This window comes from Asterias amurensis, chromosome 4 (assembly GCF_032118995.1).
Source record: "Asterias amurensis chromosome 4, ASM3211899v1".
Classification (NCBI taxonomy): Eukaryota; Metazoa; Echinodermata; class Asteroidea; order Forcipulatida; family Asteriidae; genus Asterias; species Asterias amurensis.
In genome coordinates this window covers 21,101,601-21,113,608 of record NC_092651.1, presented here as the reverse complement: position 1 = coordinate 21,113,608, position 12,008 = coordinate 21,101,601, and the positions used below count along the sequence as shown (strand labels likewise).

Genomic DNA, 12,008 nt, shown 5'->3' with positions numbered 1-12,008 from the left:
GGTTTTGACACAATGTGGGCTACTTCTTTCTCCCTTTGGTGACTGCTCTAACTGTTTTAAGAAAATTTAAAAGCTCAAGGAGGTTATGAGAAAAGAAAACCTGAAATCAGGGGGGAAACAACTGAGAAATCACCTGCCTGGAATTGTATTGATCTTTGGGTAATCAAAGAACAATCCACTTGACAGATTTGAACCTGGGACATCCATATTAACATTTCCAGAGCTCTTACCAACTGAGCTATCTAGACCTAGGATGACAGTCTTTCTATTTAGTCAATATCTTTGATTGGGGTGTCAGTCAGAAGCTACTCAACCTAAAACTGCCACATAACCAGGGAGCACACAGAAATTTAAGACAAAACCCGGGAGGCAGCTGTAAAAGGATCACCTTAAGACAAAGTTTAAAAAAACTAAACAGCCCTTTTTGGTCTCAAAAAGGAGGATGAGGGCATTTTAAGTATATATTTATTGTTATTTCTTTCAAAAAGAAAGAGCCAAACTAAAAAAAATCCTGGCTTTATAAATTTTAGAAGTCTAACATATTGGTATAATAAATCAATCGTCGAAAGAACGGTGCCAAGAAGATGTCAAAATGCATCATAAATGTATTCTTTTTGGAGACAAAAATAAAATTTCAATAAATTTTTAAAAAGTGTGCGGCTTCAAAAAAGGATGCAGGTATGGACGATCAACTCCTGTTATTTTTACCTGGCCTAAGGGGACGTGAATTTTCATTTTAAATATCAAGTTAAAGCCATTGGACCCTTTCGGTAAACAGTAAAGCCAAGGCCCAAACTTCTATATCAAATAACAAACCTGTGAAAATTTAGGCTCAATCGGTCATCGGAGTCCGGAGAAAATAACGGGAAAACCCACCCTTGTTTCTGCACGTTTCGCCGTGTCATGACATGTGTTTAAAAAAAATCCGTAAGTCTCGATATCGAGAATTGATATTGTTTTACTGTTTTCTCAAAAAGTAAAGCATTTCATGGAATAATATTTCAAGAGAAGTCTTTCACCACCACCTTCTTTAAACCCTGCAAGTTGTTTTTAAATTTGTGAACTTTTATTTTTTTTCTGTACCGAAAGGGTCAAGTTGCTTTGAGGGATTGTATACATTTGGTAATTGAAACCCACTGGGGTTTTGTATTCCTATACAATTGTTGATACATACCACAAAACTAACCTAAGACAATTTTATTTCAAACGGTCGTAGCGTTTTTGAGATACTGCCGAAAATCTGCAACGGTTATATCCACATGCATGTAGGAAGAATAACTTGCTATTGGAATACACAATCTGACGAGCAGAATCGTGGTAACGCTTCTTATACTTTAAAAGCGATACTATTTCCATAACCACAGTACTTCAAAGTGAAATGTTTCTCAAAATGCATTACACCAACCAAAGCTGCTTTACTTCTTACCGCATAAGTTTTGATTACCATTCATTTCAGAGTCACTACCAACCATAAACAGATCCTTTAAAGGAACAAGTTGCCTTGGATCGGACGAGTTGGTCTATAAAAAGCGTTTTGTAACCGTTTGTTATAAAATGCATATGGTTCGAAAGATGTTGTAAAAGTAGAATACAATGATCTACACAAATATGCCTCGAAATTGCGAGGTTTTCTTTTTACCTCGTCCAATAACACGGTCGGCCATTTATGGAAGTCAAAGTTTTGACTCCCATAAATGGCCGACCGTGATAGTTCGCGACGTAAAAAGAAAACCGTACAGTTTTGAGTGATACTTGTGTGGATCATTATATTCTACTTTTAAAACATCTTTCTAACCATATCCATTTCATAACAAACGGTTTCAAACGCTTTGTATAGACCAAGTCGTCTGATCCAAGGCAACGTGTTCCTTTAAGAAACCACCTATTTCCCTTGTGGTTCCTTCCTTAATACTTGCATTATTCATGATTAATCTTCAAGCACTAAACAGTTGTCATACCTTTGTATCTATTGCACTGGACTCACCCAAGAAATTCCATGTATAATCAACATCCATAGTGTGATGCACTTAGTTTAGTTTCGACAATTCCCTACTGTATTGAAATTAACATGAATACTGGAAGCCATGACATTTAAGAAAATGCAAAAATAACTGCATTTCTGCGCCACCAAAAGTATCAAATTACTTGTACTATTATCAAAGACAAACAGTGTACCTTCTTGGTGGCGAGATTTAATGCAATTTTATCTAATGGTATGTTAACCAAGTGGCCCACGTCAGCACTTAGTCTACTATACAAATAATGAATGTTTATGAGCGCAATGGTGAAAATATTTTCACGAGTTGATAAATGGATGGTTCCATTCAACGAGATCTACGCATTTGGAGGGGAAAATATTAGCCACTAGAAATAGAATGTCCATAGTAAGATTATAAAGTGGTTTTACCATTACAACCACTGTTCATGTCGATGGCAATGACCTGACTTGCATATAATAAATGTTGCCTGACCAACAATCCATCAATCAGATGTCAAGAATCTACTAAAAGTGCGGCCCTTCCGTGGCAAAACAGGCAATTTGAAAAATACAATTTGATAAATAAAAACGGGACGGAAATGTAAAAAGAGGCAGAGGTACATTGTAGGACATGTTATATTCAAAACCTTACATAGTATGCCTTGGAAACTTTGAAAGGAAAAGCTCCCTCATTTTACCCTCAGTAATGATCTTATATAAAAAAATATATTATAAAATGTTCAAGTTGGGCTGTTTTGCTATCGAAGGGCCGAGTGTTGTACAAACATTTTTTTTATAGTAAACTAACTACAGTTTTTCTGCTCAGAACTATAAGGTCCTTAGTGCAATTTGTCCTTAGTGGATTTCGTAAAACTGCTTTGCATATTTTGGCGCTCCTGGTAAATGTTTTTGTTTGGCAAAAAGAATCATTTGTTTTTATGTACAACAATAAAAAAATTATTGTGATTAAGTTTTTTTCAGAATTTATACCCATGTTTTCATTAAAGCCACTGGACACTATTGGTAATTGTCAAAGACCAATCTTCTCACTTGGTGTATCTCAACATTTGCAAAAAATAAGAAACCAGTGAAAATTTGAGCTCAATTGGTCGTCGAAGTTGCGAGATATGAATTCTAAATCTGAGGTCTCAAATCAAGGTAGTGGAAAATTACATCTTTCTTGAAAACTACGTTCCTTCAGAGGGAGCCGTTTCTCACAATGTTTTATACTATCAACAGCTCCTCATTGCTTGTTACCAAGAAATGCAAATAACTATTTTTAGTAATTACCAATAGTGTCCCCTGCCTTTAAGGACATTTTGATTAATACGTATACGAAACTGCCATTAAGGACCTAAAAGTTCTGAGCAGACAATTGTCTGAAATGTTTGATTATTGTTTACCCTGTAGTTTGCTCCAAGCAGGTACATGGCATGTACTTGATGAGGTGACAGAGCCTCACTGAATAGATACACTGATGACATCTGACCACAGAAAGTCCTCTCTTTGTCTGCCGTTGGTGCCGATCCAAGAAAACACTTATCAAAAGGCTGTCAAGAAATATATAAGACTGTTGTTAAAAGAAGACAAAGAAAGCTCTGTTAGTATACACGGAAAACTACTTTTAATAAAGCAGAAATTCATTTAAAGTCAAAGCAAACTTGACTTAGCACAACTTTTGCTTAGCAAAAAAAGGTTACCAGCCAGAACACCATACAGCTACTACAGCTACGATTGGTAACTCGGTCATTTTTTGCTTAACCTAGAAATTTGCTAAGCAGAATGTTGTGCTTAACAGCTTTATGAAACTGGGCCATGCACATTATGTTGTCTGTATCTGCTTACCAGGTAAATAGTGGCAATTCTATGAATCAATACACAAACACAACGTAGTTTGAGGGTGAGCAGTCGATATTAGCTTCCCAAGTTATTGGCAAATAAGATTCACCATCAGCTCCCCGAAGTATTGCAAGTTGACAAACCTAGTTTTAGGGTCAATATTAACTCCCAAGGTAGCTAGGCCTAATGGAGAGTTAAAAAAAACCTAGTTTGTCAACTTCCAACACCATGGGGAGCCAATATTGACTGTCTATCCAGAATAAAGCAAGTTATGTTTGTTCTACTTTATACTTCAAACTTCTCTAGTTCGGCACTGCTGAGCTTGTTCAAATGCTGAATGACATTTTATGTGTGCCACCATCTTTTCATGATCGTGTAGCTATGGCAATGTTCACGCTTGTTTTCTAACGTGTGCGTCAGTTCAACAAGTGCTTTGTAAAGTGCATTCACACGTAGACCAGTCTACTACCTATGCATATTTAATCCTGTGCGTAAATACTCGCGCAAGCTTGGTTAACAAACAAAAAAATAATCTGGCTTGTAATAATACTTGATATAATAATACTTCTTATAAAATAAAGCGCACATATCCTAATGGCTTGTTCGAGGCGCTTTACAACATTATTATTCCTGTTCATCAAGCATACTTTAAGACCATTCCTCACACTTTCTCAACTCCCTGAAGAGCATACAACCCCAGGCTGTTTAAATTAACACTTAAGGGTTATCCTTCTTCTTTTTTTCCTTTTTTTTTTTTAATGCAAGTTGCCAGACACACAAAGCCTGAAGCAGAAGGCCACTACAAGGTGTGGGCTACATAATTTTTTTCCAGAGGTCGTTGCTACCTACTCCTAGGGCTGAAACAGGGTTACCCCTTTTACAGTCCATACGGATGCAGGCTTGGGTATCATCAGTCCGAAGCTTGGCCGGTAGAGCAGAAAGCACTACCTCCCCAGTTTTATGTAGCAAGTGTCACGACCGGGATTCAAAACCACACTCTGCTGATCAAACACCAGAGCTTAAATCCGGGGCTCTTAACCGCTCAGCCATGACACGCCACAAACTGTCTCATCCCTCTGAGAATCCCATTTATACACCTGGGTTAAGAGGCATGGGTATCATCAATCCAAAGCCTGGCCGGTAGAGCAGAAAGCACTACCTCCCCAATTTTACCGAGCAAGCGTCACGACCGGGATTCAACACACACTCTGCTGATCAACACCGGAGCTTGAATCCGGGGCTCGTAACCGCTCGGCCATGACACGCCACAAACTTTCTCATCCCTCTGAGAATCCCATTTATACACCTGGGTTAAGTTGTTCAAGTGTCACGACCAAGAATGGAACCCACACGCCGATATTATTTGTGATTTTACCCTTACACCCATGTGTGTGTAAACACAGTATCTCAAGGTTCAAGGTTCATTTTATTTATTTTTTTTCTCAGTACTTTCCTGAGTTCTGTGAAGAAAATCACAGGCATATTACTCAGGCATCTGTCAGGTGGGATTCGAACCTGCAACCTTTATAGTTCTGGAGCAGATGTCTTACCAACTAGACCACCGAGCTTGCCCGGTAGCTAGAGGCAGTTTGAATCCAACATGCACACTCCGTGCGTTCAATCATAAGATCTTGATAAATGGTGAATGCAGGCATGTGAGCGGGTCATGGAAAAAAACGAGGAAATTCTTTTTTTGTGTCCGGATTTTGGGCCAGCGCTTTGGGTCTGTCCGTGTCCGGATTTTGGGCCAGCGCTACGAGTCTGAATAACAGGCTTTGTACTGCAGCGTAGACAAAACATTAACAGAAACATAGGCCACAATCGTACCTGGTAACAATGTGTTGTTCATCCTCATTTTTAAGATGTCTTTTGTGACAAGCGCGATGCGTCCTCGACTACCATTATTTAGTTTCCAACTTGTCGACGTGAAGTCAATGTGAAAGACAGTGTGCGCCTAGTCTCGGCTCAAAGTGTTGGCTTTTTAATACAGTTTTCAGTAAAGCGCCCTTTCTTGGTGGAACGGGACAACGACATGGGCAAAAGTATCCATCGTGCTTAACGAAAAACGAACAACGGATTTAGTCAAAGACTATCACGAAGATGCTTGATGAAAAAAATGGGGGGAAAAATGCGGACCGGCCACCGCCATTCACGGCAGAGTCGGGAAAAACGCGGAGCCCGCAAGAAAAACACGGAGTGGGAAAATTAAAAACGCGGAAAGTCTCACATGCCTGTGAATGGCACAGTGTGGTTCATGAATATGTATGAGGTGCAGTGACTAGATTAGTAACATCAGTCGTCACATTTGTTTGTCTTACCTCGTTTGCTCCTACGTGCCACTGCATCTCACCGGACGATACCAGCTCACCGTTCACATAGCTACGCATCTCACTCGTCCTCCAGCGATTGTAAATGTGCACCACGCTCACCATGTACCACTGTTCAAATAACGAGAATGTTTGGTTATTGTGGATCTATTTGCTTTTTATAAGAGAAAGATTGGTGTTGTACAAACCAGGTATTTTCATTTGGGGAGGAGGGGGGGGGGGAGAGGGCAAGCAGGGAAAACACATGGAACATGTATTGTTTTGGGGTCTGTTTGGTTTTGGGGTTGTTGGTTGGTTCGTGTTGGGGAGGTTTTTTGGGGGGTGGCTTTGTAATGTATCCAATCATACATTGTTTGTGCATTTTTTAAATCTAATAAGGGGCAAAAGAAGGCAGAGGGGTTTTTTTTGGGGGGGGGCTCCTGTCTGCTTTTCCTCTCATTCCCCAGCTGTGAAAGAGATGCTGCCATCGGAGAAAAACATAAGTGTGAAAACGAAATTGTTTTTCTTAATTTCCAAGGAGGAGTAAAACAATTACTTTTATAATGTAATATTCTTTCCCAAAAAAAGATGATGATTTGCATACTGACTCAATAACTGGAGACTCAACAACAATGTATACACAGCTTGCTGGCATGTGTACATGTATGCATACTATACATTATTCTTTCCTTTGGTTGTTGCCTTTGTGTGCATCACGTGCATGTTCATGCCAATTCTATAGAGCTCATTTTCTAAGAGTTCATCCAAAAAGATACACATACATGTACAGTTTCTGCTGCTGTCTAAATTGATTCACATCTGCATCAATAGAAACAGCTGCTGAAAAGAGACCGATTTACATGTTCATGCAAACTGTTCAAATGTACACCCACTACAGTAAGGGTTACAATTCGCTGAAGTTATGTATTTTTTTTATTCAAATTGCTTTTCGTACAAATTTAATCATAATTGCAGTGCTAATAATTGGTAACATTTTCATCAAGGCTGCCACCATGGATTCTCATTGTATTCCATTGTATTCCATTCAATGGGGGGTTAGTCCAATCAGTCAGAGATTCCAGCATATATCATGGCTGATTATCAGCCGCGGCTTCGATACTCTGTTAATCACGGTGAATATCTACCAAAGAGTTATATGAACTAGATGGCGCACTGGTGATGCTGCTTGCACAAACGCGACGGGACCGCAAGGAGACACGCGCGCCATTCTGTACGCGCGTTGAATATGAAGTACACGTTGGAATTTGTGTTTATTGAACGCTACGCGATGCTGTTTTGTCAACTTACAAAATGGCCGCACAAACACTCTGTGCGATGCTGTTTTTGTCAACTTAGAAAATGGCTGCATGCGCGCATGCCGGGCTGCGTATATAGGCCAGTGCACCCTCTTGTTCTTATATATAACTCTATGATATCTACTCATAGTTTCTCGCACGACAACATCAAATCAGAGTGCTAATTATAAGAACCTTTTGCTGCTCTTTGATACTTCTAAGAACCACCATTCACTCAACATTGCGGACGGTATACTCTGTCAGTCGTCAGGAGACTGCTGGATTCCAAATGGGTCAGAATTGGAAATCCAGTAGGGCAGCAGTCTCCTGGCAACAGACGGAATATACTGTCCAAAATGTTGAGCCTGTAAGTTCTTCTCAGAACCACCATCACTCAAAAGAGATTTATCTACATGGTGTCACCACAAATGTTCTTACATGTATATCGCTTAAAGGCAGTGGACACTATTGGTAATTACTCAAAATAATTATTAGCATAAAACCTTTCTTGGTAACGAGTATTGGGGAGAGGTATAGAATAGTATAAAATGTTGTGAGAAGTGGCTCCCTCTGAAGTAATGTAGTTTTCGAGAAAGAAGTAATTTTCCACGAATTTGATTTCGAGACCTCAGAATTTGAGATCCTGAAATCAAGCATCTGAAAGCACACAACTTCGTGTGACAAGGGTGTTTTTTTCTTTCATTATTATCTCGCAACTTCGACGACTGATTGAGCTCAAATTTCCATAGGTTTGTTATTTTATGCATATGTTGAGATACACCAACTGTGAAGGCTAGTCTTTGACAATAACCAATAGTGTCCAGTGTCTTTAAAGGATAACAAAGTCTAGAAATGTCATTAGTTACGCACCTTTCTCGGTTGGAAGTCATACTTGACACAATGTTGGAATCCTTTGCCTTTGATCTTGACTGCTGTGATGACCAAACAAGATCCCATGAAGTGGCCGGAGTAACCGATTCCTCTGCCCGTCCGGAAACTGTAATAAAAATGTGCAGAATGTTGACTTAGTGTACATAACAAGTGTGTAATCACCTTTGACCAGTAAAAGTATACGGAAGTATAAATGGAATTGTAAACACGTACATGTTAGTGTAAGTGGCATTATTAAACAGTCATTCTTTAAAAAAAAATAGAGTTTACTTTTAAAGGATGTTCATTTTTCATCAGGTGTATTAAGCACTATAGTTTCTTATAAGAAAAGTCGTCCAGCACAACGACAAAGGGCCACTCTAAGGTGAAGGTTACAAAAAGCAAAGACAATTTTGTCGAGAAAGAAAGCATTTACTCAGTACTTTCCCAAGAAAACAAAATCCACAGGCATATCACTCAGGTTGGATTCGAACCAACGACCGTTGCCATACTATGGCAGATGTCTTACCGCTAGACCACCGAGCTAGCCCAGGGCAATTTTTCACAGAACTCTGAGTATACAGTACGAGGGCAAAAAAACAAATAATAAGAATTTACCTAAGACAGTTTTACTATAAAGTTAACCGGGTCCGTCAGAATGATAATAACCGATTGTCATGACTTCTATCCCAATTTTACATTTATAATATGTGTTTAATTCATCATGAGTGCATTTGTAGCACCACCAACCAGAAATTCTCAGAAAATTATTTCGGTCTGTGAATCTTACGCCCGGAAACTTGTTTCTGAACACGGTCGCCAAAACACGCCCCAGATGTAGAGCGATAAAGATAACAGACTAATCCTGTTATGACAGACAACAACCGTACGCAATTCCCTTTTAATCCACACTCGGCTTACAAGCACTTCATGTTGCTTTGGATGAAATAGATTGCACTGGCTACAAGTATGACAACAGGACAAGATTTTGAAAAGAGCCCTGAGGATTTGCACTTAAAACTGTCTCGTACAAGTAGATTTGTACAAATAGAATAAAAGCATGAAATTTGGTTGCGTGTACATTGATCTCAACCTGCCAAAAATGTTTTTTAATGGCCTCATGTTTCAAAAATAGCAGAGTCTTTCTCAAAGGCAAAAAAAACACCACACCCACAAAAAATAATTTGCTAGCGGCACGGGAACATTCAGGTAGAGAGAAGTAAAAAGAGGCAGAATGCAGTCAAAAGAAGCAAGGGATGAACCATGAACAAGGAGACAAATGCGTCAACCGTAGGTTGGAAATACAAAGGTGGGAAGAGGGAGGAAAAGTAAATAAATAGTGAATGAGACAGATATAAATGAGAAAAAAGCCAACACAGCAAATTTCAATGTTTGACCGACTCAACTCAACCAATTCATCTCACAACTCTTGTTCAATCAAAAAAGATAGTGAAACATTTGGTTTCCAGCTTTTATTTGTAAAAGAAACCAGCTGTAAGGTTTACTCAACCGTCAAGTTGGCTCAACTGTCGAGTTATCTCTACCCTCAAGTTGCCCAAATGTCAAGTTGACTCAACTGTCCAGTTGTCTCAATTGTTGAGACGTCTCGAGTTGAGTTGGCCAACTGTCGAGTTGTCTTGACCATTGAGTATACTCAACCGTCAAGTTGGCCAACCGAAGTGATGTCTCAACCATTGATATGTCTCAACCATCGAGTAACTAGACTTGTCTTAACCGTCTAGTTGTCTCAACTGTTGAGATGTCTCGAGTTGAGTCGGTCAAACATTGAACTGTCTGAACTCCAAACTAGCCCCTTTCCGTAACCCCCCTCCTTTTTTATTGTTCATCTCTTGATTTTTCTGATTGCGTTCTGCCTCTTTCTTTTCATTCCTTTCTACATGACTTCAGTTACACTAGTACACGTCTTTGTGCGCACTTGTTTGTTCTTGTTTAGCCTTCAAGAAGGACTCAAACTGTGAGGCCATAAACAAATTTTTGCATTTACACAATTGGTCCTTCTGGTTGGTAAGCAGTTAACAACAGCCAATTCTATTTCCTCATTTGATTTGAAGTTGTTAGGTGTACATACATACTGTACACTGTCTATTATACAAAAGGCAAATTGTACACTAGGCTTGTGTAGAGAATCTGTGCAAAGAAATTATTGCATGAATGTGTGTATGCTTCAGGTTCAAATGTGGTTATACACGGTAAAGAAGTCAAATGGAAAATTAGATTATATGCAGCGTGAGAATTATGCATGCGAACAACCGCCCTGGTGCAACACTGCTTAAATCTCAATGTGCTTCGCTATTATAGTGTTATTCATTTCTACATTCATTTACATGTATGATAGTTGATATTGGGCCAAATTTCATAAAGCTAAGTAGGTCTTGAATTTTTGTATGGTGGAAGTATAACTAGAGGTTTGCAGTAACACCATGTTAATGCCTCTTTTGAGTAGTGTACATGTACAATGTAGGTTCTGAATTTTTTTTTTTTAGAGCTACATGTATTTATATAGGATTTGAGGCATTGCATGGTGGGGTATCAATATATATTGGTTTGCGGTAACACCATGTGTGTATATCTACTTGCCAGGTAGAGTTGTTCTAAGGGAACTGTCTTGCTTTATTCTACTGCCGAGGAGTAGAAATCGGGGATTCGGGAGACTTCTCAGTTCTGAAAAGAACTGTCCTGCTTTATAACTATTACCAGGGCGGATGGTATAGAAATTTGACTGGACTACTACTTTAGCTTATAGGATCGTAATAACTGTACTGCCGCGGAGTCAGTTCGGAATTGGTCTCAACGTTTCGACTAGCTTGCTCTAGTCATCGTCAGCTGCATATAATCGTCTCCTGACGATGACTAGAGCAAGCTAGTCGAAACGTTGAGACCATTTCCGAACTGACTCCGCAGCAGTACAGTTATTACAATCCTATAAGCTAAAGTAGTAATCCAGTCAAATTTCTATACCATCCGTCCTGGTAATAGTTATAAAGCAGGACAGTTCTTTTCAGAACTGAGAAGTCTCCCGAACCCCCGATTTCTACTCCATGGCAGTAGAATAAAGCAAGACAGTTCCCTAAGAACAACTCTACCTGGCAAGTAGATATACACACATGGTGTTACCGCAAACCAATATATATACATGTATTTAAGCACAAAAAGTAGTTAAGCACAACAAAATTGTGCTTACCAGGACAAGGTTACCAGCCAAAATACCATGTCGCATGTACATGTACAACTTGTGACTGGTATCCTGCTTATTATAAGATATAAGCATTATTTTCTGCTTAAGCAGCTCTATGGAATGGACCACGCTCTACTAAGCGTGACATCAATCTGATGCTTCTTGAAGCTTCACAAATTAAAATGTCAGAACACTTGATTGCGTTGTAGAGCTTGGGAAACCTGTTTGCATTCATAACAACAAAAACACAACCAAAGTACACAAATGATTTCTTGGACAAAGGTTGTTTGTTACATATTTTGTTTTTTTTAAGGATATTGTATGATCTGGGGTCGATTTCACAAAGAGTTAGGACTAGTCCTAACTTAGGACTAGTCCTAGAAGATATACAAATTGCATGGATAGTCCTAAGTTAGGACGAGTAACTGGTCCTAACTCGAGATAAGACTAGTCCTAACTCTTTGTGAAATCCACCCCTGGCCTCGAAGTAACCTACAGCACCCACAGCAATTGCAGTGTTGCCC

At 39.2% G+C, this 12,008-nt stretch overlaps 1 protein-coding gene across 7 annotated transcripts in view; it reads right to left on the bottom strand.

Moving 5' to 3' along the window:
- LOC139936110 (neurobeachin-like) overlaps positions 1-12,008 on the bottom strand; it is a 277,304-nt gene that overhangs the window by 212,294 nt on the left and 53,002 nt on the right. For all 7 annotated transcript variants that reach the window (XM_071930832.1, XM_071930837.1, XM_071930836.1 and 4 more), the window contains exons 7-9: positions 8,289-8,415; positions 6,136-6,255; positions 3,382-3,528 (exon numbers count right to left, since the gene is read on the bottom strand). In XM_071930832.1, coding sequence (XP_071786933.1) covers positions 3,382-3,528; positions 6,136-6,255; positions 8,289-8,415 — 394 coding nt within the window. The remainder of the gene's footprint in view (positions 1-3,381; positions 3,529-6,135; positions 6,256-8,288; positions 8,416-12,008) is intronic.